The following is a 26,262-nucleotide window of genomic DNA, read 5'->3' on the forward strand; positions in this document are numbered from 1 at the left end:
AATGTTATTCATGCCTAAATGAAATTAAAGGAAGGCTTTAACTTCAAGATTCTTTCCATGTACTAAATGTAGTTTCTGGAATTTCATTCTCATATATCTTCATTTCAGATCGGTACTACAGTTTGGATGTTGGCAAAAGAATAGCAAGACCTGTTACCGCTCTCACAGGAAAGACTGTATCCAAAGACTGGTACAACTGTCCTAGCAAGTGATACACAGCAGAGGATTTTAAAAAAAGATGCCATTTGAATGTTGACATTTTGTCTAATTTTATTAATAAAGACATTGAAATGTGTGCACACAAATCTAAGTATAAAATGCTGCTTTAAGCTCTGGCTTCGTTACACTAAAGCAACCACAGGCAAACTGTCACTTTTGTATACACAGCTGTAATTACTTTACAGATCCTTTAACTAATATTTCCTCTGTTCAGGCCTCCTCTGCCTCCCATTGCATGAGTTACACCTGTGTTGGGAAGGAAAACAAATGCATTAATAGAAATCCTCTTCGCCCTTTTCATCAACCATTGGTACATATGATACTTCATCCTTCCGTAAGGAATTGCTATTGCAGTGGAGCACTTCCTTTCTGGTAAAATTTTTAGCTCCCCCTTCCTCCCCTAGAGCCTGGTGATATGGATACATTCTACTTGTGTCATTTAAAAGACTGCTATTGACTTGTGATCCTATCTCAGGCCCTGTGCCAAAAGAACAAGTATAGCATTCTTACCATATTTGAAATCAGTTAGTCCCTCCCTTTTATTATTAAAGAAATGGTGATAGACTAGAAAGAAAATCTATCCTAGGTCCACCTCCTCACTTTTTTTTTTTTTGTTAAAATACCAGATACCTATATTTCAATGCTACTATCAAGTCTTCTACAATGTTAAAATAATGCCAAACTGAATATAATTAATCTAAGGATTTTTCTTAATATGGAAGTTGCAAACAATAATTTACTGTCATGGTTTAATGCTATACTGCATTACAAAAATCTGTAATACTTCCATAAAGTTTTTTTGTTGTCTTTTTAAATTGGTGTAAGACATAGTGAGATAATAACTGGAATCCCCATGTACCAAATGAGAAACTGATATGTAATGTTAAAAACAAAGATTCGTAAACTTATGTCCTAACATAATGTTTTTTAAATCTTCTTTTAAAAATTCGTGAAGTTCAAGATCTGCTGCACTTTACTTTCTCTCACATAAGAAGAAAATTTACCCATCTAAAAAATGCTCAGACTAAAATAAAACTACAGAGCTCTTAGGGTAACATCCTGAAAGCTAGGGCAGGGATGATGTACTATTTAACGTCTTACAAGCAAACACAGGCATATAAAGTAGTATTTCATATATAGTCCCCACAGGAAGAATGTACTAAAAGTCTGTTTTAAGTAAAAAGAGTCTGAATTTGAGGACCCATGAACGCTTACCCCTCTGTCTGTTGAACTGACGACCACGAACACCAGTTCTTAATGTCGGTGGCTGAAGTCTGACGCGGCGAAATGGCTTAGGCTGATTACTGCTTGTGTCTGTGAAGAAGTGGAAATGCAGCAAAGAATGTGTCTAGTACAGTTTCTCACTGTTAATGTTTACATGATTTGATACGCATTATGCTCTCAAGTTTACTCAAAATTATGAAGGTGCATTCTTATTTCATTGACATCTTCTCCAATATAAATAAAAGCCTCAAAACAAGTAAGTTTGGGACTTCTTTCATCACCTTTGCTAGGTGGTAAACTGGTAACTCAACAGTGATCCACTTACTGTTCTTTGACGATTTAATTGAATGAAAAAATATTTTTAAATCTGACATCAAATGTAACAGTGGATAGAATCACCAAAGTATCAACAACTTTTGCTCCTTGACGCATTGTTTTTACTACAGCCTACACTAGTTACTGCGGTCCAAGTAAAATTGTTTGCCATTAAGACTATAGGCTTCAAAATGTGATCTTGCTCTAAGAGTTTTATCTTATTTTGTGCATCTTGGCTATCAGCAGTGCATGATGCTGGTCCAAAAAGTTCCCACACTTAATGAAATATTATGAAATGACTGCTTCCAGCAATTAACCCATACCTGCAGATGAACTAGAAGGAGGATCTTGACTAGTTGAAGGAAGATCTGACTCATCAGATGCTTGAACAGATTCTTCTTCTTGCTGGCTATCAATTTCTAGGCCTGCTTCTGAAGTAATTCTAGAAGAGAAGGAGGGGGAGGAAAAACATATAAAGTGTATTCACATAGTTTCAAAAAGCTCAGGGAAAAAAGCATCATCTTGGAGCAGAAAGATTCCTATGCAGATGTCTTTCCCCAGAAATTCTGACCAGTTTAATTCTGTTTTGTCATGTCCCCCCTGCCCCAATCATGAGATTTATCTGGCTTTTAGAAAAATAACAATGTAATTTCCTTGATATGCAGCCCAACTCCAGACACATATTCCACATACTAATTGTCTTTCAGAGAAGGTCATAGAAGCTATTTAGTAACAATAACTATAAAACCTCATGTGATGGTGGTGTGTATGTTTAGATAGGGGAAGAATGAAGTGGACGGGCCACGCTGACTGGTTATGCCTAAAGATCACTCACTGGTGCAATACCTAACTTATTTGGACTCTGTCTTCAAAAGACAAAAAACAAAAAGCATTATAGGGCTGGGGGAAAAAAAAAAAAAATAAATCAAACATTCAATTTAGTTTAAATGCAGCTCACTTTTTGGCATACATTGTATTCACCTTGATTAGTATACAAATCCCTGTTAGAAGATGATAACTAAAACTCATAAACTGTGGGAAGTATCTGTTCTCTACTAGCAACAGATTGACTTGCACTCCTATCAAGCTAAAAGCCTGTTCTGAACTACAGAGTGTTCTGTGAACCACTTAGTTCCTCTATGGATATACTTCTCATTCACTAAAGATTAGATGGTTATGTAAGAAACAAATACGAGACCTTAACATCAGAATACCCATCCTATGTTCTGTCTACTTGTGGGCAGACTACTGCAGTCCAAGTTGGTACTCCATCAAGAAAACTGTGTGGCATATTTAACTTGCAGCAGTAACATTTCATTTTATTATGACCAAACCTCCTACCTCCTGCAACCAGTAGATAAAAGTTAAGGTAAATTGTGAACTACACATCTTTTATTACTATGCAACCAATAAAAATCAAAAGTAAAATATACCATAAAATGATAACTTATCCCCTTTTAGATTTGTAATGTATTTGATCATAATACAAAATATAGCAATTATTATAAATATTAAAAATTGCACTTGCAAAGTGGAAGACAAAATCATTTGTCTACCAAATTCTTAAGAACTGCTTATTCCCCTCCCTTGTGCTATATCTTTTGTACTTGCACTGCCTTAAATGAATGACTTCATTATATATGCTTGCTTTGTAATGAGGAGTGATTTTCTCTATTAATAAACTGGAATGCTTTAGCCTTTATTCTACAAACTCCAGTCTTTCAAACTGGGGCCTTTACCATCAGTGTTTGACTACTACAGAGCCCTCTGCATTCTGAAAAAATACAGAAATGGGGGTTTTTTTGGTGACTTCTGTATTAGCTATGTTAAATCAGAAGAAGAAAATCTTTGGGTTTAGACAAAAAGGTCAGATTGTACTACTTCACAAAATTACTATATCCTGTTTGAGCTGTCCTTCCTACCAGAACAGGTTAAATTGAAAATGAATCACAGGCACACTTGGATGAAAACAAATCATTAAAACTGACATGACATCAAGTCTTAGTGAACCAAACAACTCATAGTTTACCCTTCAGATTCTGCCTCTGCAAAAACTTCATCCCCATCATCACCCGCTCCAGCCTCTGTAGTGGTGGACAGATTGCCAGTAGATGTCGTAACCATTGGAACAGACTGAGAAGCATGCTCTGAAGCGTCAGCTGATGCACTTTCAGTAAAAACTGTCACTGTACAGGAAAGGTAGTTTAATAAACATTGAATTAGTTTGAATTTCCTACAGAAAATCCAGGGAAATCTTAGGCATATTGGGGAAAGGGCTACTGAACACTCCTGACGTGGTAATAAGCACTATAACAATAATCTAATTCTTCTCTGGAAAGTCAAGGCTTCCAACCTTTACTTCAGCCTGCAAATTTCCTGCCACTTACCTGGTGCTGCTACTTGTAATGGTGTTGTGGGAACGCTACGACCACCTGATTCTTCCTCATGAGCAAGGAATAGTGGGGTTTCATACATTCCTAAACCTGCAATGCAAAGTTTTAGTGACAATTAAAATAGCCAGCTAAAACCAGATTAACTGTCTCCTCTCTGTACACTTGATGAAATCCAGGATTTGTACTTAAATATGGAGATTTTTGTTATTTTAAGCTGTTTTGACTCACTGCCAGAGCTAATTATAAGTTATTGAAAGGTAAAACCTTGATGAAAGTATTTTTATTTGTTTTACTTTCATCCTTTTCTTATGCCATTATTTTGCTCTGAGCTTTCTTCAAAGAATAGCATACTGTTCCATGCTGACAGGGATGCAGGGGAAAGGAACTGATTCAGGACAACAGCAAAAACAATACAGACAAATCGCCTGGCCATCTCTTAGCAGGTAAGGATATATACCAAAGATTTCTTTGCATTTGCTGTTTTCCCCTATTATTTTACTACAAGAAAGCTACAATCAACAGTAAAATTAAAGTTAAAAGCCATTCCTTCAATATTTCTTGTGCCCAGCAGGCAATTTGTCCTACATAAAATTTCAGCTTCTCTGGTTCACAAGCCTATTGTTCCTACCCACAGAAGCATTCTATTTTTTAAAGCGTATTACAAATAGAAGTGCAGCAGCTTGAAGGAAACACCTTTTTACTTTCTGTTAGTCTCTCTCTGCTGACAATTATTTAAGAGTCACAGGTTTCCACACTTCAACAAGTGCCTGAAAGCAGAACTGCGTTTTATTGACTGTTACTTGTTTTTCGCTCTAGCAACCATGGAAAAGAAAGTACAGAAATGGTTTACCTCCCTGTGATGCAAGCTGACCAAGATCAGAGTGACTTGAGCTAGTTTGTGGCATATCTTCAGGGGGTCCAAATCTGAATCTAGGAACTCCAGCTACCTGGGGGGAACTATCAAAATAAAGATTTAAGGAATTCTGCAATTTTTCCAATGATTGGGGAAGGAAGAAAAGAAGGAGGGGGGGAAAAAAAAAAAGACAACTTTCTGACCAAAACAAGAGAACAAATTATGCATGAGACAAAATTAATTAATACTGACCATAAAAATCAGCTACACTACTGCTAATTAAATAGCAATTAGTTTCTTGAACTTATTTGGACTGCATCAGAAATCAGCAAACAGCCCTGAAGAGAGTATTTTTTTTACTTATTCATCCTATGAATTCTCACGGTTTTAAGTGGATTGCTGAACACGTAAACATGTTCAGAACCATCCCAAATCCAAAAAAAAAAATAATCCCCAAAACAGAGACAACTTTTCCTACTTTTATTGGTAATATTAGGGGGCAGGGAAGAGGGGAGAAAGAGCAGGGAAGGAAATTAAACAGAAGAACCTATTTTTTTTTTTTTTGCTTACTCTCTTCTAAAGTCAGTAAGTTACAACAGATTGGAGATGATCTGCCTCCTAATTTGCTGATAAGTTTCATGATACACAGTTCAAATAACGATTACTTATTTGTAGATGCAGTCAACTATCACACTACTTGACATGTTTTAGCACCTTACTCCAAACACAAGTTCAGCTCATTTGAATTTATTTTAATTCCACTGAAAACCAGAAAGAAATAGATGCCTTCCCCCCCCCCCCTTTACATCTACTTACTGAATGGCTTCTGCAAACCCATCTGTACGATGTGGAACTACAAGAGTTGGTGTGCTTGGAACTGTTCTGTCCTCATCATCAAAGAAGTGTTGCTGCTGGAAAAAAAAGAGACAGGTATGAGAGCCTACAACTTATTTCCAGTTTCTACCAAGCCAAGTTAAAGGTTGGTTTGCTTTTTGCACGCTGTCCAGCAAAACAAAGACAGATTTAGCTCTAACAAAATTCTTGTCTAATTTCAGACATCTAAATCTGAGCTAGTTATATAGGTCGCCCTTACAGGCAATTAAAGAAAACCAACCAAACCAAAATAAAAACCATACACTTGTAGGGCACCCATCTTTCAAAGGATTTTTAGACATCTTCTCCATGAGATCATCGTACCATCAAAGTGCCACATCTCCCTGTTGACTACAGAGGAATCTTAGGGTGACTCATTCATAGAGAGGAATCATTTGTCTTAATCTGGATTGCTGTAATATACCTACCATATGGGATTTTTCACATATCGAATCATCTGTTCCCTATAGACTTGTGTCCTTTGTTCCTGCATTGCCTACAAAACCAGAAACCTCAGCTCCCTCTTCCCTCATCCTTCATAAGGCATTCTCTTCATATCCCTGTCTTCCTCCCATATCTTTCAAACCTTTCTCTCCAAAATACTCCTCAGCTCCCTCCTATGTGCTCAGTTACTGTCCAGGCAAAAATCAGTGGTACTGAAGCCAGTTCCAAGCAGAAATTGAATGAGAGGTACATGCAAGCCAAGCAGAATCAAAAAATCTGAGCTGATGCCTTTGATCCCAGAAAAGATAGTTTTTAGTCAGTCAGTTTCTCTCCCCTCCCTCACTGAACTTGCATTCATTCTGTCAAATACAGTTGAAGTTGAATAAAGGGTTCAAAATTAGCTGAAGGACACAGACAGAAATCATAAATTATCCTTGTTCCTTCAGGATGAGGCTGAAAACATTTTATTATTTTTTCCAGTAACATATCCACTTGAAAAGAATGATTCTAAAAACAAGTAATTGAAACCACCTTAGACAAAACCAATTCAACCTCTTTTGAAGACCTTTAGCTTCCTGGAAGTTTTTTACTATTTGCCTTCCATTAATACAGAAATTAACAGGACTAAAATATTTTCTGCAAGACTACAGAAACCATCCCACCCTTGCAGTCCGTAGCTAGGCTTCTTCAAAAAACAAAATAAAACCCAAGAATTATGAATGGTTTTAGTAGTAGACTTTCATATACTTACCATCCCACCTATACCAGGAGTTAGCTGAAGTCCCCGCCCCACTGACTGTCTTCGAGTCATCTGGATTCTCTGTATAGTAAAGACAAAATGAAGTAGTGTGAATGCTTTCCTGGAATTCTAATAACATACACTTGTTCAATCGGAGCCAAGGATAGTGGCTAAAAGAGTAAGTGTAACAATTGTATGTCAGTGCACAACACCGCTCAGTACAGCATCACACCTTCTTAAAGAATAAACCATGGCAGCAGCTACTCCAGATCTCCTATCTGCTGTCTGGTCTAACCATGAAAGAGAATCATGTAGGTTTAAATTCTGGGTAAGTGACATTACTATTTTATTCAACTTTCTACTGAGGACAGAAAACTTGAACACAGAAATATTGTGGCCCCAAGCCTCAAAACAAGTTAATGGTAAAGGATAATTTCAGTCAGGGTATTTTTGCAAAATTCACATTGTAATGTTTTTATTTACAAAATCCATAGGTCTACATCAAAGTATAATCATGGGTCAGGCACTGACTGAAAGGTTTAACTTAGAAAATGAATGACAACATTACTTTGCCCAATCTACATTGGGGCAGAGACTAAATAACCCCTGATAATCTGTCTGAGTTACAATCTGTTCAAGAACAGCTTCTGTAGCGGAAATATCAGCAGTCACTGAGTGAAACAACACTGGTATAATAATTTCAATATACAAATCCATCGTAAGTGCCTAACTGCTTTTAATGTTCCCCGTCCAGCCATAATCTGCAGGATGAGACATGTTAAGTCAGTTTGCTCAGCTACCATTTTTAGGATGCTAAATAGATGTCATCTATTTTTACAACAGGCAGAGTACTTAGGTTTTGTTTAGAAGAAACCAATACAGTAATTTAAGTCTTCTGAACCACTAGAGATAGTTCATACCTGTACTGGGGGACCCAGTTCTTGAGGAGGAGCATGAATAGTTAGCCGTGGGGGCAATGGATGTGGTGGTCTGCGTGGTGACTGTGGGGGCCGAGGGGCCTGTCTCTCCGAGGCAGATGATGGCTGCTGTTCTCTTGAACTCTCATGAGGAAAAGTGGACTCGGCAGCACTTGTACTCCCTTCTCCTAAAACATACAGAAGTATAGAGGAATAAACCCATGCCCTCCAAAGCGAGTGGGAAACAGGAAGGCAAGTCTTCAAATTCTGCTATCACATTAACACAGACATTTTTACCCTTGAAAGAGTGGGGACAGCTCAGTACTGTTACTTAAAATCACTTAAAAGAGGACTTGTGTCAACACCAACACCAAAACAAACTATTGATCGTACAAGTACTGATTTAGAAAGAGATTAATCTACTGAGCCATCAACAGCAGTTTCCATAGCAACCAAAGCTTGCAGGGTTTTCAGAGGGACATAGAATAAATCCAGAAAAGAACACTTCAAAAGAATCTACATTTCAGGTTAAAATGGTCTTTAGCGTTGTGCCTTATATTCTTACTCTTAAGTGCACATTTTAACACATGCAAAACAGCTTCTGCTTTTTTCCCCCATTACAGACACAGTCTTTGAAAAATCATGGAATAACCATACCACTGTTTTGAGAATCTGCTGCCCTCTGGTTGCTTTCACCTCCTCCCATGCTTTCCTCAGTTTCTGTTCCAGGATCTGTACCATCAGCACCCTAAAAAACCCACATAAACATAATATGACTTAGCACTAAACAACTTATAGGCTGTAAAGAGAATACAAAAGCAGTACAAAAGTATTCAGAAAGTAAACAAAGTAAAATACGTGAAAATCTTTACATATTTCTGTAAATATCTACAAAATCAGGTAAATGTATACAATTGTATGAAATTTCAGAAGTTTTGCATAACTGTACATAAACAAATGCGAACAATGTAGCCATCATCATTTAATAGTAACAGACGACGACATATCCAGCTTTTGAAGAAACTGCCTAACTACAGTATTTGTTGCTGGCTCCCGTACTTTGCATTTTCATTCAGCCCTCTTAAGCATTCAAAGTTGATTTTTCTTGTGAAAACACCAGTTTTAACAGAAATTACTATCACCTACTAGCAGCTTCAATTTTCTGGGATGAATTCCTACTAAAATTTTCTCCTTTAAGTCTTCAAATCTGTGCAGATGCATTACACCACCAATTTATTTCACGAAATTTAACAGGCTATAAAAAAAGGTACAAATCTCACCTCAGCATCATCTGCTTCATATCCATCATTACCATCAGCACTACCAGTTCCTTCATTACTGTCATCACCTTCATCTCCCATCCCTGTGTCTTCATCATCATCCTCGTCTTCCTCTTCCTCATCCTCGTAGTCCTATGATAAGACCATAAAAATCCTTAAGGAAGTGGGGAAAGGAATAGTTTCAAATCTTGGAAGTGGTACACTTCACTTTGTGGTACACAGACCACATCTGTCTGTGTATCTCTTTCTGAAGATGTTCAGCATTTATTATCCACAGAGTACACATATGTATTTTTCGATTGCTGTGGTAGGTTGACCTTGGTTGGCTGCCAGACACCCACCAAGCCACTCCCTCACTCCCTCTTCAACAGGACAAGGGTAGAAAATAAGATGGAAAAGCTTGAGGGTCAAGATAAAGGCAGGCCGATCACTTACCAATTACCATTATGGGCAAAACAGACTCAACTCGGGGAAAACTAATTTAATTTGTTGCCAATTAAAAATAGAGTTGGATGGTGAGAAACAAAGACAAAAACTAGAATACCTTCCCCCCACCCCCTTCTTCTTCCCAGGCTCAGCTTCACTCCCTCATTCCCAACTGCTCTTCCTCCTCCCCCACCCCAAGCAGGCCAGAGGGGACAAGGAATAGGGGGGCTGTGGGCAGTCCATAATGATTTCTCTCAGCTACTCCTTCCTCCTCACACTTTTCCCCCTGCTCCAGCATGGGTCCTCTCCACAGACTGCAGTCCTTCAAGAACTACTCCAGCAGTGGGTCCGTCCCACTGAAGGGCTGTCATCCATCGGGATAAACTTGTTCCTGCATTGGCTCCTCTCCATGGGCCACGGTTCCTGGCAGTACAGCCTACTCCTCCATGGGCTGCAGTTTCTTTCAGGAAATATCCTCCTCTCCACAGGCTGCAGGGAAATACCCACTCCATTGTGGTCTCTTCCATGGGCTACAAGGAATATCTGCTCCGATGCCTGGAGCACCTCATTCTTCTTCGACCTTGGCGTTCATGGGATTGTTTCTCACTTTTTTTTTTTCCTTCCTCGCACTAACACATGCAGCTTTTTGCCCTTTCTTATGTATGTTTTCACCAGCTGATAGGCTCAGCTGTGTCCTGCAGTGCAGCCACTGCAGAGCCAGCTGGAACAGGCTGTGTCTGGCATGGGGCAGCCCCCAGCCTCTCCTCAGAGAGGCCATCCTTGTATGTTGAACAGTCATAGATAATCTAGAGGCACTGTGGAATTTTATGACTTCAAAAAAAATCAAGCTGACTGAGCAAGTATCTTTAAAACACTAGAAGTTCAGGCTACATAAATACAGACTATTGAGATAGTAAAAAAAAAAAATTTTTTGATTAAATTAGTCCTGCTAGATGACCTTTACATCTGATCAAAGACAAAATCATAAATAATGTAGTTCATAGATAAATTCCATTATAGACATACTTCCTGCTCGCCTTCGTTTTCTTCATCATCATCATCTTCATCATCACTATCAATTACAATGACATCATCTCTCTTAGATTGACCGTCTTGAGATGAAGAAGTATTTTGTTGATCTGACTGAAGAGGTCCAAGATCTATTGGGATAGACTGGGAAGTTTCTTCGCTATCCTCCATGGGCGTGTACTCCCCCTGTGTAACACCCTGTAAAAGATAAAAGTAAATTACCGCAAGAAACAAAATGAAATGCAGCATATACAATTCTTAAAATGTTCTTCAGGAAAAGGTCCACTGTATTTCTGAGTTTCCTGTTTCCACTCCTAGCTCTCAACCTCGACCAAATGGAGGCCTGCTCTACAACACAAGTACAAGTATTTTGTCCTTCACTTCCAAATCTGATTTGGGATGGGTGCCATCATTAGGGATACTGTATTCATATATGAAGCATTTGAAAGCACATCCATAAAAAGCTGCTGTCTAAATATTTACCCATCTATTTCAGATAACCAAGGAGGTATCACCAACACCTGCACAATAAGCAAATACAGATACACAGAGCATTGTTGACAGCTGAGGAAGCACTCCACCCTTACTTCACATCCAGCCAGAACAATTGCCTTGGTTACTTAGACGCTCTCGGAGCACACCACCAACACCGCAGTTATTGTCAGTGCACAGAACTGGTCATGGGACAAGGAGAAGAGAAACAGACTCTGATGCTTACAAGAGAAACACTAGTTATCACTGTTTCTTAATAACTAACCAAGATAGGAGAGGACAAAAGAGAACGCTACAGATGATTGTCAGCAATCAACTAGAGACAACTAAAAGTCTCCCCAGGATCAAGGAACAACCATCTCTTCTAAGTATGAACTCTGAGCTGCTGTTTGAGAGTTGTTTTGGTCTGGAGGAACAGCAATGCGATTCGCATGACAGCCAGACACAGAGCTAGCCAATAGTTCTCTTTCCATTCAGCACGTATGTATATTCAAAGCACATATGTATATTCAAAACATTTGAATTGAATCTGACAAGTATGACTAGAAGTGTTCAAAAATAAAATGCATCAGGGAGAGTACCCCACAACCTCTTTTAAAAAAAAAAAAAAAAATTTGGGACTCTACCACATACCTTTTGTAGCATTCAAGTCTTTTGGTTTAGGTACTAGGTTCTGCTATTTTCTGAACATGTCACTGATGTTGCAAATGGTTGTCTAGCAGCAGAATTCAAATAATCACACTGAATGCTAGAACTGCTAATTAAAGAACATTTAAAGACACTTGTGGAACAGAAAGCACCCAGCTGGGATTTAATGGGGAGATAAATGTTTGTCATACCTTTTAAGCTGTGAAGGATACAGGGGAAAAATGCCTGACTAAAGACTCTGTACCCACCACTACTTAAAGAAAATAGATTCCATGCCTCAAACATGAGGTTTTGCCAAGTTAGGGAACTACCATAACACTTTTGCTCGTTTCTGAGGTAAAAGGAAATTAAATTCATGGATTTCACTTATGTTTGGCTGTCCTAACACAGCTACAATGGACATTTTACAGAACTAGAACAAAACCAACTTCTTTTTTTTCCCTTTGTTTATCACATCATGACCCATCTAACACTAAGCTTGCTAAGGATTTGTCAGATCTTTCTGTACAAGAAAAGCCAGAAAACAAAGGAAGTACTACAAAGGAGTAAGCAAAGAACTGAAAACTCCAATTCCATTTTATGACTGTGACTCATTTAACTTCTACATCTCAGTTTCACTATATAAAACTGGGGTTAAGGATGCTAGGATTTCTAAAAGAACACATTGAATTACAATTCAAAATTGCAAAGCTTCATTAACTTTCTGAATGTTAATTATATAGGTATGTGTAGAGTGCAATAAAAATTGACTATCTATCCTTGAACATTGCAAGTCTAAACTTTAAAAGGTTATTAAGAGATTTCCACTGGAAACCTGCAGGATCTGATCTGAGATTTCACTTCTGAAAATATTGAAAGTTGGGGGGGGAAGACAGCTATTTCTGCTGAAATGAAGATTTTTTTCTTTTCAAATATGCTTACTTCTCCAATTGAGTCTTGTGAGTCTTGATTGTATGTTTGAGCTTCTACCTCACCATCAGTGCTCTCTTCTGCTGTCACTTCCTCCTGAAAGAACATGTATTTTTCTCATTTAAAACACATCATTAGCCCTAAAGTTTGGTTCTTTAACATGCTTTGAGATTTTTTGTTTTTACTTAAAAAACAAAACAAAACAAAAAAACTTTTCCCACAAAGATCATGGGCAACATTTTGTTCCCCTTTTACTATTATTCCCTAGTTCTGCTTTTACCTAGCACCCCATTTCTCTGCCCTGGAGAAATACAATTTCCCCATTCCAGTCCACTGGACCTCTGTGTCTCTAAATCTTTTTAGGACCAAAAAAGAACCCTCGAGGTTTCCCATTCCACCTCCACCCTCTCAGCTAATTAAGTGATAATGTTCTTACACAATCTTGCCCTTTTCTGTTATGCAACATCCCTCTCATACAGAGTTAATAAAAATGTCTTTGACTTCTTTAACATTATTCATGAATTGCCTGGTGTGAGGTTCTGTCTCAAGTTCATTCCTTTTTTGCAGGACATCCCAATGCCCTCGCACCAATATTTCACATGCATCTCCTCTAAGCTTTGCCATGGAACTTATCTTTGCTTCCCTGGCATCTCCTAAAGTGCACTGTATTTTATCCCAGAATAACTGTAGATAATGACCTTCCAGACCACACTGAAAAATGTTTTAACATCTTCCTTCTCAATGCTAGGATATGGCCCTCTCTCTTCCATCCTACAGCTCATTAAGATTTGCATCTTTCATTGCAACTGGTATAACCTCTGCCTTTTACGATACCCAAACATAACTGCTTCCTCCTCGACAGATTAAAAAGTCACATTAAGAATTAACTGACTTGCTCTGAAGTAATATACTTGCTCTTCCCATTAAAATCTTCCAAAGGGACAGATTAAGTAGTAGCATTTTATGTTCTTGCAAACCTCAGGTCCAACTCTCTGTATGCTTCTCAGTTTCTTTGGAAGAGGTACATCCACTGTTTCCTCTGAAATTTGGTCCGAGTTTTCCACAGTGTTATCCTCCTCTTCCTCTCGTGGACGTTTAGACAGTGAAGAACTTGGGGTAGCTGAAACTTAAGAAGAGCCTTTCAGTTATTTTCCAAACAACAAACGTACAAAACAGAAAATCAAAAGGTTTGGTATTTCACTCTGGAAGATCGCCTCTTTTTCTGCATTGAATGGCAGAAATAATAGAAAATAGAATCAGATAGAATCACCTTGTGCCATTTCCTAGGACATGAAAACACCAGCCCCTTTTGTTACAAGTTTTATGCTCTTGAACCTACATTCACAAGCTAATTAACTACAAATGTAAGCTTCAGGATACAACGAAAATATTTTTCCCACCATCTTTTTCCTTCTGACAAATACATTGAGAAGTTTAACAGAGTTATCAGCTAGGAAACAAATCTTCACTATGCAGGACAAATAGACGTGCAACAGTCTATCACACTGAGTAGCTTTAGAGTTCTCTATATTTTATATTTCAGCTTACGTAGCTTACTCATGACTCCTAAAATTAACCTTGCTCCAAAAGTATCATGGAAACAGAGGGAGCAAGGTTTGAGGTATTAAACCCCAATGCTGCTCTGAATAGGTAAACAAACATGTGAGGGTTTATTTTCTACTTTAAGGAAGGCATTGACAACAGCACTTCAGAGGTACCATTTCTGAAGGTTCAAGAAAGGAGTCTAAACTCAGAAGTTTGTAAAACATGCAAAAAACTAAGGGGCAGCGGCGTGGAAGAGCAAATTCTTTTGCTGAAGTCAGGCGTGGTTTGACAAGGGTCCAAATGGAGCTACTTAAAAGGAACTATTCAAAAAGGTAGGCCTGTAAAATAAAACCAACCTGTGCCAAACACTGCTGTAGAAGTGGAGGGCCTCTCTATTTGAGAGCTCTGTACAACTTCTACAATGGTAGGGGATGGCTCCTGATTAGCAGGCTCAATCTGAGGATGACTTTGCTGAGTGGGCTGCACAAAAGCAGTTGCTTGCGTCTGCTGCTGAACAGTCAAGATGGGCTGAGAGAGAGATGTCTGAACATTAGGACTGGTGGAACGCACAGACCCACTAGTGCTTCCAAAGACTGGAACATGCTCCACAGGTCCTTCTGACTGCATAGCTGAAAGGCAAACAGTAGCACATTTAACTGTCGTCATATTATCTAGTACAGTTCACATTCTCCATTTCAGAATGCCCTAAATAAGCAGATTCAATGTTCTGCAGATTGAGTTAACATTGCTTACACCCGTCTTCAGCTGAGGAATCATGAACTTTGTTGCAACAGAAGCGGTCATAAAAGTGCAGTATTGAAAGAGATACAGGGACAATAAAACTATTTGAGGTACCTTCAAACTAATAATTACTGAGACCTCAAGGCAAAGGTAGCATTTATGATTACTGTAGATCCTTATAGTATACTAAAATGCTTACCTTCCTGAGTCTCTACCTGTGTTGTAGGCATAACTGTGGCTGTTGGAGTAGTGGTAGGATTAGTGACTGTAGCAGGAGTAACCATTGGACGGATACTGGCTCTTGGAGTAGACTTATTCCCAGCTATTGCAGCAGCAGTCACTTTACTTGGAGTTGACACAACAGGAGTTGGTTTAATATTTGCTGTTGGTGGATCTGAAGTGCTAGCACTGAAAAACAGGATATTTGATTCACCATGGTAGCGCAGAAAGCAGATTTGAAAAATACCAAATGAAAGTTTATCATCATAGCCAGAAACACTAATTTTGAAAGGTTTAAAATTTAAAGGCCTGACAAGGGCATAATGAACTGTCTTCCAAAATTTGTTTATAGTTAAAAAAGTAAAAAGACGGACACACTATGCCATCAGTGGCATTTTGCCCAGCTTAGAAGTTTGACAGATTTCTTCAAAGGTAATCAACTAGAAATCTGTAAGCAGAACAAAAGGAGCAGTGCACAGCTTGTACTACTAGCTGTGCTGGGTCTTTATTACAGTGAGTAATACATCTTACATTAAAACTGATTCACTCAATACAGAGCAATATCATCTCCTGGTTGAGACAAGGATCAGCCAAATTTTAAGAAACATTTTTTAAAGCCTTGCTTTCAAAAGGATGCCGTCATAAAAACTGAAAGGGAGTATGTTATCTAAACTTAGTAATACAGTAATATTTTCCATTTTAGAGCTTAGTCATTTGACTATTTTACCTGTTGTCAGAGTTACCTTCTATTTAGTCCATTTCTCATGTTTGAGATTCTTGCACAGGGAAGATCCTCCCCCCAACCCCAACCCAAAAAGGTTAAAGGTAACAATCAAAACCGTACAACTTCAAGAACCTTGAAGTCTTGAAAACATTTTAAAATAATCTTTTATGTTTCCCAAATACCATGTTCCTGGTGGTTAATATGACAATTTAACAGCTTAAAAACTTTATTGATTAAATGTAGCTGAGAAAACAGGAGGAACTTATTATGTCAATCAATATCGTCAAAGTTGCTTAAGAAAAACTGTGAAAAGCCAGTGGTTTACTAATAAGAAGAGCAACTAGATAAAGACAAAACCAAGAAACACCAACCACAGAAACTCTGCAAAATCCCCAAACCCTTCAACTCACATTCCTCTTTCACCCGAAGCTGGAGTAGACTTGAGTGAGATTTGCCTCTGCTGTTCTGGGACCTATAAAGTAAGAAACAGAAGCATCACGCCATGTACATACAGAACAGAGCAAGCAATTTGGTAAAATACTTCAGCAGTCAGATCTCTTTGCTAACAATCATTTCTCTAACAGACTTTTTAGCATACCTAGTCAGACTCCATGTTTATTGAAAATTCTCCAAAACAAGTCATACCAGTCATACTAAGTATGTAAACCAATTCAGTAATTTCTCAGGTATTTTCTGAGGCTATTGAGACAACAGCAGCTAGAACCCATTATACTGAATGCATGGATAAAAATACAGAATTAGACAGAAGAGCGCAGACAGTTCATTGGTCGATTCACAGTGAATGATATAACCGTATGCTTGTTAGTACTGGGAATTCTGACCATGGCAGGAAATAAGTTTTAAATTAAGGTCTGAATCCTTATTAAAGCCAGCTTGCATATTTCCAAAACCAGGGGACAGTGGAACTTGAATAGCACACAGTTTGTTCCTTGATTTTTTTTTTTTTTAAGTGTAGGATTCCTATGACAAGAATTTCCATCTGCTTTTTACGATGTTTAGAAAAAAACACCTTCATGTAAAGTAGTCCTGAGTATTAACTACTGTATACACAAAAATAAACCAAGTTGGACAATGGTGCTCATACTGACAGCTGTTGCTCTTGTTCAGCTGGGAGACACGCACGCTGTTTATTTCCTCTCACATAGATAGCTAAAAGGATTTTGTACCTTATTTGTAGACTCTGGTGGCTCGTCTCGCTGTTCATGGTGTCGCTCTTGTTGCTCTCTAAGCTCTCTTTCCAAACGGCAGATTCGACCTTCATACTGTGATTTAAGCGCACTCATCCGCACCTCCAATTCAGTCTTCTGCTCTTCTAATGAACTGCTCTTTTGCTTCCACTCTTCATTTTCTTTTGTTAGCTGTTCTTTTGTACCTAATTGAATAGGAAAGAATTCAGTCTTGCCACTGTAAAGCTGCCTACTGAGTCTCTGCATGCTGAATAACTGTCTGTTTTAATAGGTTACTGAAGTATTTTGGTCTTAAAAACATTAAGCCATCAAAAGAGCTCTTAGAGGTAATTTTAACTTTCACATATCATTTTTCTATTTAATTGCAATTAAATAAAAATAAACTAAAAATATGAAAATATATAATAAATATATATAAAAATTTAAATAAAGAAGTAGTCACAAAAGAACAGGATGTTTTCAGCAAGCTCTTACACCATCATTCATCAAAATAGAGTAGGCAGTATGTTTTGCATGGGTACACTTAGGGAAGGGAAGAGGGAAGAGGATAATTACTTGAGTTGTTAGTAAGGTCAATCTGCTCTAATCAACAAAAGCATGAAAAATGACAGTTATCACATTGGCTGGCCAAAACTAAGCAAAATTTCTTTTACCTTCAGCATACAGCTAGTTATATACTTTTACCATCTCCTGAAGGAATTAAAATTTAAGTTAAAATATGAAGTAGGCCATATTTTCCCAAGCATCCTGTCTAAATGCTTTTCCACAGGAGTAATCAAAAACCCAAACAGAAGACGACACCTTAAGGACAGAAAAAATACTGTAATACCAGCTAACTGTGCAATTTTCTGCTTGGCCGCAAGCAAGGTCTTCCTAGTTTTCTCTTCCTTCTCAGTGATCTGTTGCCTGAGCTGTTCTTCCTGTGTAGTCTTCTCTTGCAGATCTTGATGAAAACGAGCAAGTTCTGATTGTAGCTGCGTTATCTGCTCCTGAAGACTTCTAACTTCAGTCTCCTTTTCTGCTATAGTCTAGAAAGAGAGAGAGAGATTGCAGCTATTGGCCACAACCAGCTACTTTGGCAAATACATAGCCTAACAAGCTCCAAGGAACCTAGTATTAGCTGGCCACTGTATTAAGGTTAAAAAGCTTCTGATTGACAACAGAGGAGTCCAGTCCTCTCTGAATGCAATAGTTGAGAGAACAGCATTCTCTTTCCCACTTATTTATTGCAAGAAACAGTGTGAGACACATTAGACACAGGATTTAAACCAGGTTTAAGGTCCCTCCAACAAGGGAGCAGCACAAATAGGTCACTTCACATACTTCTGTGCATACATGCGCACACACACACGGAGAGAAAAACACCCTCACATTCTTCACAGTTATGCATTTAAGATTGCAGCAGAGTACAGTACTCTGAAATTGTTCACTGTTTACTTGGTTCACTCTGTTCTTACCTTTTGTAAACTTTCAACCTGAGCCTCCAAAGCCTTTGTCTTCACTTCAGCTTGACTGAGAGTGTCTTTCAGCTCTTGTACTTCCTGGACAGAAACTTGTTCTTCTTGTTGTTCTACTAAAGACTGAGTTGATGCTTTGGCAACCATCTGAAATATGTCAAGCGATATCAAGCTAAACAGTACTATGTGATTAGAATGTCATTACTTTCACAAGTTGCTTCTGCATGCAAACTGATCATTTAAAAAGTTCTGGGCAAAACCCAGGAATTCTAATGAATGCTAAAGTTCTGTTAAGAATACTGCAAAGTATTAAGTGATATGCTGTTCATGCTTTGTGGCAGTTTGAGCTAACAGCAGAATAAACAATGTAATTTTCCGCTTTTGTCTTCACACGTAAGTATTCATACAGTATTATACTAAGGGAACATGAAGATCATCAGCTAGATTATGCATGACTCTAGATGAAAACATACAGTTTTTTTATAGAATTTCTTTGCAAACAAAGAAAAAGCATATCTACCTTATCATGCTGTGCTTTCAGCTCCTCATACTGAGTCTTGTACCTGCGCCCAATTTTCTTGACCTGTGTTATAGTTTTCACTTTTTCTTGTATGTCAGCCACTTTAGCATCTAGTTCTTTCTGCAAAGTGTCCTTTTCCGTTCTTATTTTAGTTACTTCATCCTTCAGGCTCTGAACAAGATTCTGGCTTGTAGTCAAGGATGCATTAGTTCTAAACAACAAGAGATTGGCGGAAGATGCAAATGAGATATTTGAAATTGAGCAATATTGAAATGTATTGATTTTTATGTAGTATCATCGGCATTACCTGTAGTGAATTATGCTTTCTAGGATTTTGCAGTACAAACGAGTATTTGTAGAATAATTTGTATTCTATAAAACACTAGTTTAGAATAAGTTCAGCTAAAAGACAGCTTCCGAAACAATTCTCACTTCATTTTATCTGCATATTATCAACCTACAGTAAGAATACCAAAGGTTTCCTAGTTACATGGAGACAGTTAAGAAGTTACACTTCCAGATACAGCTTTATTTAAAATATTTTGCTTTGCACAAAGCTTTTTACTAATGGACTTATACCACACCTGGCTATTTCTGCTTTAAGCCTGCCTGTTTCTTCACTCATTTGTTGTATACGCTTGGTGTTTGCCTCCTTCTCTGAAAGCAGCTTCCGATACTCTTCAAGATCAGTATCCTTCTGTTGGCTCAATAAATGCTGAAAGGTTGAGAAAATGGTTTGCATTTTCATAAGATGACTATACAGTTATATCCAGAAAATCTCTTTGAATTAGAGCTACTGCTTTCGCATTTTGATTTGGAATGCCTATGAATTAGAATAGCCTATTTTGAAGCTGCAGAAACAATGCTTTATAATTCAAGTACATTTCTTAGTTTGTTGTTGTTTCAAGAAATTTTAGAATTTTTTTAGGTTTTTTTTTTTCCACAACATCATCTTTGAAAACACGCATTCCCCACCTGGGTCCGGGCTTTCCAGCGTTTAACATCTTCTTCCAAGAGCTTTTTCTCTGCCTGCAACATTCCACTTTTCTCACTCAGTTCAGCGTTGGACTCTTGTAGAGGTAGAATGTCTGCCTCAAGCTTGCGTACCTGAAAAAAACACAACTGGAGATTAAACTCTCTGGATTTTATGAGTCTGAAGGAAATGGTATATGGTAGGCCTTGAACAATGATGCTAAGGGGGACAGAGAGAGCAAAAACAACACCCTCAAGAAGTAATGATACAGCTTCTTTTCCAACACTCTGCCTTTCAGTGGCCAGCTAGGGGCAGGCAGGATGAGGAGTAAGAGCAGGGGATGATCCTACAGAGAGAAAAAAAAAAATATAGGTACGACTTCACAATCTTGGATTCTCAGTCTTTGTACTTTGGTACAGGAAACAGATTATTAATTATGTGTTAGAAGCCAAGCAGCATTGCATTGGATTCCATTAAAATAACTGGCGTGTAGAAATGGGAAGAGGTATGTATCTCCCTTTTAAACTCTTAATAAAGCTGTGGTCTGCTTTGTAGGTATTCCTGTGACATTTTTCATTTATCTGCTGATAATATCCTTGTTACTGGCATACCTCTAGCCAAGGATAAATGCCGACTTTCAGTTTCATTGACATGAAACTGAGCTTTAACCTTTCCAATATTCTAAGCGGACCAATGTCTTCTAAAATTCTAAATGGAAAGTTTCCTCATTTGTATATGATGTAAAGGAATAATCACAATCTAAGTCACGTATTTATTGTAGTTAGCAATGGCATATCCAGACATTAATTCATCCACTTGAATATCTGAAAAGTTTACGTGAACCTCAGTACTAACCTTTGCTTGAATTTGTTGTAGCTCTTGTTCTAGCCTCTCCTTCTCCTCCCTTAGCATCTTGTTGGTTTCTATCAGTACATTCATGGTCTCCGTTTTTTTCATTAATTCTTCATGCTGTGCAATGGTTTTTGCTGTTACCTTTTGAAAAGATTTAACTCAGTCATTTTTTTTGCTTCCACATGCATATATACTTACCTGGATCCGGCATAACACCCTCTTGGAAAGCTATCATGTCATTCATTGTGTCACATGTACATTCAAAACAAGTAAATATCGCTTAAGAAATAGGAGATGGGGCGGGGGGGAAGAGACATTATTTTCCCTATATTATGTGATTTTGGAATTGCCACACTGCTTCACAGGACTCGGAACAAGACCCTCCATTTGGCTACATAGCAACCTCAGTTTAAAAGCTGTTCTTCCAAAACTCTTCATTTTTGGGCACAGGTAGCAAAGACAAAGAGTAGAACATAGAGAACAGCCCTCTCTACTTATTGACATCATAACCAGTACTATCCAACCATACCTGCACCTTCTCTCTCTCAGCATTGAGACTGTCCTGCAGTTCCTGGAGTTCCCTTTCCAGGTGCTCCACTCTCTGACGGTAACGCAAACTCTCCACCTGGGCCACCTCAAATCTAGTTTCTGCAATCTCCTTTTCTCGACGTATAAATCTGCAATATGAAAATGAACAAAGCATCATGTCAATGAAAATGCAAGACAAAGCACTTTAAGTTGAAGCATCTTATATCTGAAGGTCTACTGAGTATAGAAATTGATTCAGAAAGATCAAAAAGAAAATCCTAGATAAAAATTCTTTAAAATCTACATAAACCCTCTAAAAACCAAAATGAGAAAAAAAATCACCTCTACGAAACTTTCTTGCCAATCACATTTGCTAAAATCTGATTTAGTTTCCTGTCATAGTTGACTCACATTTTTTTCCTAGGAGCAGAAAGAAATCTCCTCTATTAGATACTGATGTAGAACAACCACCTCCTACCTAGCAAAAAAGTGCTTAAAATTTATAAGTTATTCTTCAAATATAAAGTAATACGGAACTATTTAATTTGGCAACTAATTTATAATCACCAAGACAAGGAGTCCAGAGCTAAATTTACCTAAGAATTTCTAAGACTTGTTCCTGGGATTTGCCTTCCTCATTGAGAGAAACATTCACTGCAGTTGGCATGGCTTCTTTCATAGAGGTCACCATCTTATCACTCAGACTTTCCAGCTGTTCATGTAATAATCGATTTTGTTTTTCCAAATCTTCACAGCGAGATGCAAGTTTTGAAGCTTCATCCTACAACAAAGTTGTTCAATGGCTGTGAATTCTGTAGCTGAATTTCTGTTAACTGAAAAAAAAAAAACCCACTGAAACCATAAAAACAATCATACCTTGATCATCCTCTCTCTCTCTTCCCAGGAGGCTTTGCACTCTAACAATTCAGACTCGGCTTTCTGAGCAGCTTCCTCTAGCTGCTGCCTTACCGCTGCATTCTTGGCAACTTGGTCTTTAATAGCCTGTAACGCTTCAACATCTGCAGCATGAAGCATTAATTCCCGTTCGTATTTATTTTGAGCTTCAGAAGCCATCTTTGCCTGCAGAAAAAAAAAATAGATTGCTACCTTTAATGTTATATCTTTTGTATGTACAAAGAGATTCTCAAATTCTAGACAAAATCAGTAACAACTAATTAAAAAGAAAATCACTGGACAAAATCTTTGTCATTCTCAAGTACACACACACACACAAAAGGATAAGCTTAGTATGGTTCCCTTAAAGAAGTTACTACTTTTTGAAAAAACTAGAATTTGAAATCATTTTCTTTGAGTAGCTAGCATGACATACTCCCTACAGTTACTCTACAATCAAACCTCTTGCATGGACAAGAGGCGGGTATTAGTCTAAGAACATCCACTGGTTACTTCTACATGTGAATGGGCAAAGATATTTAGTGAATGAGGTTAAAAACCTAAGGATAGAAAAACCTAAGATAGTATTAGCTGAAAAAAATGGAAATGCCTGTCTACTAAGTTTTGGGTTGGAGTAAACAACAGCTAAAAGTTTTTCTACATCCTTTACATCAACTAGTGTTGCTGGAATTATCACCTGCAGAAAAGTAGATTCCCTTTAAATAACAGCTGGTAACAAAACAATCTTATCAGGTGCTTCTAAATATCATATTGACCCACAGTTTTAAAAGATGACAAGTTTCGCGTTAGAAAGATTTTTCCCCACTGTCTTGTTGTGAGAGTTCAGTTTTCTTTTTTGCTCTCCCCTCAGAAGAGTGAGGTAGCAATTCACTAAAAACAATTACATTCCCCAATCAATTTTTTAATGCAATGAAACAGACATTAGAAACAGTAATCCATTGCACCCTCTGTTGTTTTCTTAAACATGACACAAACTGTGCTTGCAGCACAACTTTATATTCAAAAAGTCAGTTTAGTTGATATTACCACAATGTTTGATCAGTAGAAGAATGAAGCACTAAATAAGCCGCTGTTCACAAAATAGAGAAAGTGCTCTTACAGTGCTTTTCTTGCCTCCACGAGTCTCTGATTAGCAGCACTACCTTTAAAAAACGTTTTTGAGTTCAACTGAAAAACAATGAAAAACTAACATTCGGTTTACTATCTCTGGCTAAAATAGGCAAATACTACAAACATACTTGCTCCTGGCAGTCACGCCTGGCTTGTTGTTCATTATTTAGAGCTGTGCTGGCTCTCTGAAGAGCTTCCTGAACTTCTGATTGCACAGTTGACAGACTCTTCTTTAGTTCTGATAGCTATAGTGATGGGGGAGGGGGGAACAACAAAAAAACAAAACAAGAATAAAAACAAGACTAAATAGCAAAATATTTTACAGAGTATTGAACACAGCAAGGCTTTGATTGTAGACAGTCATGAATAACGTAGAATCAAAAGGTGGTTATTTTATTTATTTATTTAAACACTAATCTAAAGATAAGTACTTTCAAGATTGTTACTTATTAATATACAGAGCTCTTTTCCTGGTAGACTACTGTTCTTTCAGAGTCAGGCCTGCAGTAATTCTAGTTGCAGTCATCTTGTTTCTTTCAACCCCAATAAGAGCCCAAATATAAACCAGACAAACAATGGCATAGACCACTGTGGTTTTAAAATATGCGCATGCTACAAATTTGGTTTTGGCTCATGTTCCAAAAAGGATTTTCTGAAACCTTTCTCAAAAGCTTTTACTCATATTTTTCTGCAAACAGTGCTCAAAGTTCAGGAAGATAGTGACAGCTTTAAATACACAATCACCCCAACAAAGTAATAACGTTGAGGTACCACTCACTTTTAGAAACCTCTCAAATTTAGTTAGCTTTTTGTACATCCTAAAAGATTTAGTTTTGGACACCACTATACTGTGAAAACAAACTGAAGTTTAGGGAATTATATAAAAGCACATTCTTGTGGACTCTCTCTACAAGGGAGTTTAAAGGGAGGGGGCATTCAGTGCCTACCTGTTGTTCCATATTCTCCACAGCTTTACGCTTCTCCTCTTGCAGTTCTTGCTTTTCTTTCTCTGACTCCATCAGCTTCTTTTCCAGCTGTGCTTGATACTCTGATGATTCCTTCAGACGAGCTTCAACTGTTGCGCGAACTTCCTCTGTCACCTTCATTAAAATCCATCATAACACATCATTTTTTTCCTTTAAATATGATATTCTGATATGAAACCAGTTATTAACGATTTAAAGCCAGAATAGGTAGTCTCAGCATCTCATTTAGAACAACACTGAAAATGTGGAAAAGCACAAATAGCATTGAAATTTTTCCCCCTTTTTTTTTTAATTTCCCTTCAAAGCTGCAATACCTTATGAAGTACACCTAAGAACAGTTTTAGGTGACTGCACTCAAGAGTGCAGCAGCCAGCATATCTTTTTATTGCACACTAAAGTCTGCAACACTGTTAAAGCATATCAAGCTACAATGAAGTTTTTACAGTAACAGAACAGACAGGCAGAGACCTTGGATATTAGACAAACAGCACTCCATTGTCTACTGATGCTGTAACTTCAGTAGAAAAAATGAGAATTCTGTTTCCTCAATCTATCTTATTTTGATACGCTGAACAGCTTGGAAGAACAGGCTTCGTTTGCTATTAACATGGTGGAGTATATGGCAGACCGGAAGGTTGTTCTTAAGGTTTTCCCATGAGTACCACATAGAGTGTTCTTTTGCATCACTGAAGACCTTACTGATGCAGAAGGTGCAAGTTTAACTGTCTTTGATTGAGAGCTAATTAATAACTTTAATCACTGATCACAGGGTTATAATGAAGAGTTTTTAAAAGTCAATTCCGCTCCTTTAAAGGAAGACATGGGCAGAGTACAGCTTTGAGTCAAATTTACAATTCAACATTTCAAAAATATGCTGCAAAAAGGTTTAATATTTCCATGATTAAAAGTTGTTTTAATAAAATTGTCTAAAATACGGTCTTACTACATTATATTCTAATGCCTTCTAAACTAACTTTAGGTTTTTCATAATCCCTCCCATAATTCTACAGACTGTACTCTAGTACAAACCCCCTCCCCCATCTTTAATTTTGTTTCTGTTTTCACTCTAATAAACAATGGTAACTACTTACTTGTTTTTCCTTATTAAGGGATTCCTCTAGACTAAGAACCATGGCCCTGTACTGTTCCACATTACTAGAACTAGTCTTGAGTCTCTCTCTCAGGTCATTAACTTGTTCATCAGCTTGTCTTAGTCGACTTACAAGATCATCCACATCTTCATTTGTACTAGGCTGACCTATAATATTAGAACACATTCATTAACCCATGAAGTTTAATTCAGTTTTTTAAACTACTGTTCTGTTGGAAACTGAAGTCTTTTTAAGATAATAACATGGAAAAAAAACGACACCCTCACAAAGCTTCCCTAAATAAAATTGTCAGCCCTAACCAAAATAGTGGCTTACAATAAAAATTGGTGATTCAGACAAAAAAAACTTGGCTATTTAAAAATAAGTAACCTAACAGACTTAACTTCTTTCAAATAACAATAAAAGGGATCCTTTAGTAAGTTTTGCTTTATTTTTCCCCTTTGTCAAAGACTGCTTGGACATTAATTCTACTTTAACAAATCGTTCTGGTTATCATTTGTTTGAATATGTGATTGTAATAATGAAGAGGTTTATTATGTAGTGTGCTGTCTTCGGAATTTTAAATTATTATGAATTACAAATTTTACCATTCTGCAGACAGCAATGTTTAA

The 26,262-nt window shown here is 37.6% G+C and overlaps 1 protein-coding gene across 3 annotated transcripts in view; it reads right to left on the reverse strand.

Moving 5' to 3' along the window:
• Positions 1–270: 270 nt before the first annotated feature.
• TPR (translocated promoter region, nuclear basket protein) overlaps positions 271–26,262 on the reverse strand; it is a 41,424-nt gene continuing 15,432 nt past the window's right edge. Inside the window, exons 22-51 of one of the 3 annotated variants that reach the window (XM_082313296.1) lie at positions 25,631–25,797; positions 24,501–24,653; positions 23,682–23,798; positions 22,405–22,608; positions 22,125–22,309; positions 21,530–21,677; positions 21,004–21,141; positions 20,151–20,282; positions 19,760–19,890; positions 19,176–19,386; positions 18,656–18,802; positions 18,028–18,226; positions 17,178–17,383; positions 16,401–16,462; positions 15,247–15,455; positions 14,663–14,935; positions 13,739–13,887; positions 12,774–12,857; positions 10,710–10,910; positions 9,258–9,389; positions 8,638–8,725; positions 7,981–8,165; positions 7,073–7,141; positions 5,821–5,915; positions 5,002–5,108; positions 4,146–4,241; positions 3,788–3,944; positions 2,082–2,200; positions 1,435–1,533; positions 271–465 (exon numbers count right to left, since the gene is read on the reverse strand). In XM_082313296.1, the coding sequence (XP_082169422.1) occupies positions 410–465; positions 1,435–1,533; positions 2,082–2,200; positions 3,788–3,944; positions 4,146–4,241; positions 5,002–5,108; positions 5,821–5,915; positions 7,073–7,141; positions 7,981–8,165; positions 8,638–8,725; positions 9,258–9,389; positions 10,710–10,910; positions 12,774–12,857; positions 13,739–13,887; positions 14,663–14,935; positions 15,247–15,455; positions 16,401–16,462; positions 17,178–17,383; positions 18,028–18,226; positions 18,656–18,802; positions 19,176–19,386; positions 19,760–19,890; positions 20,151–20,282; positions 21,004–21,141; positions 21,530–21,677; positions 22,125–22,309; positions 22,405–22,608; positions 23,682–23,798; positions 24,501–24,653; positions 25,631–25,797 (4,319 nt within the window). In that variant the 3' untranslated portion in view covers positions 271–409. Of the gene's footprint in view, positions 466–1,434; positions 1,534–2,081; positions 2,201–3,787; positions 3,945–4,145; positions 4,242–5,001; positions 5,109–5,820; positions 5,916–7,072; positions 7,142–7,980; positions 8,166–8,634; positions 8,726–9,257; positions 9,390–10,709; positions 10,911–12,773; positions 12,858–13,738; positions 13,888–14,662; positions 14,936–15,246; positions 15,456–16,400; positions 16,463–17,177; positions 17,384–18,027; positions 18,227–18,655; positions 18,803–19,175; positions 19,387–19,759; positions 19,891–20,150; positions 20,283–21,003; positions 21,142–21,529; positions 21,678–22,124; positions 22,310–22,404; positions 22,609–23,681; positions 23,799–24,500; positions 24,654–25,630; positions 25,798–26,262 lie in introns of all 3 variants that reach the window. The other 2 variants (XM_082313295.1, XM_082313294.1) reach the window with 2 other exon arrangements.

This window comes from Platalea leucorodia (genome assembly GCF_965183815.1).
Source record: "Platalea leucorodia genome assembly, chromosome: 5".
Lineage (NCBI taxonomy): Eukaryota > Metazoa > Chordata > Aves > Pelecaniformes > Threskiornithidae > Platalea > Platalea leucorodia.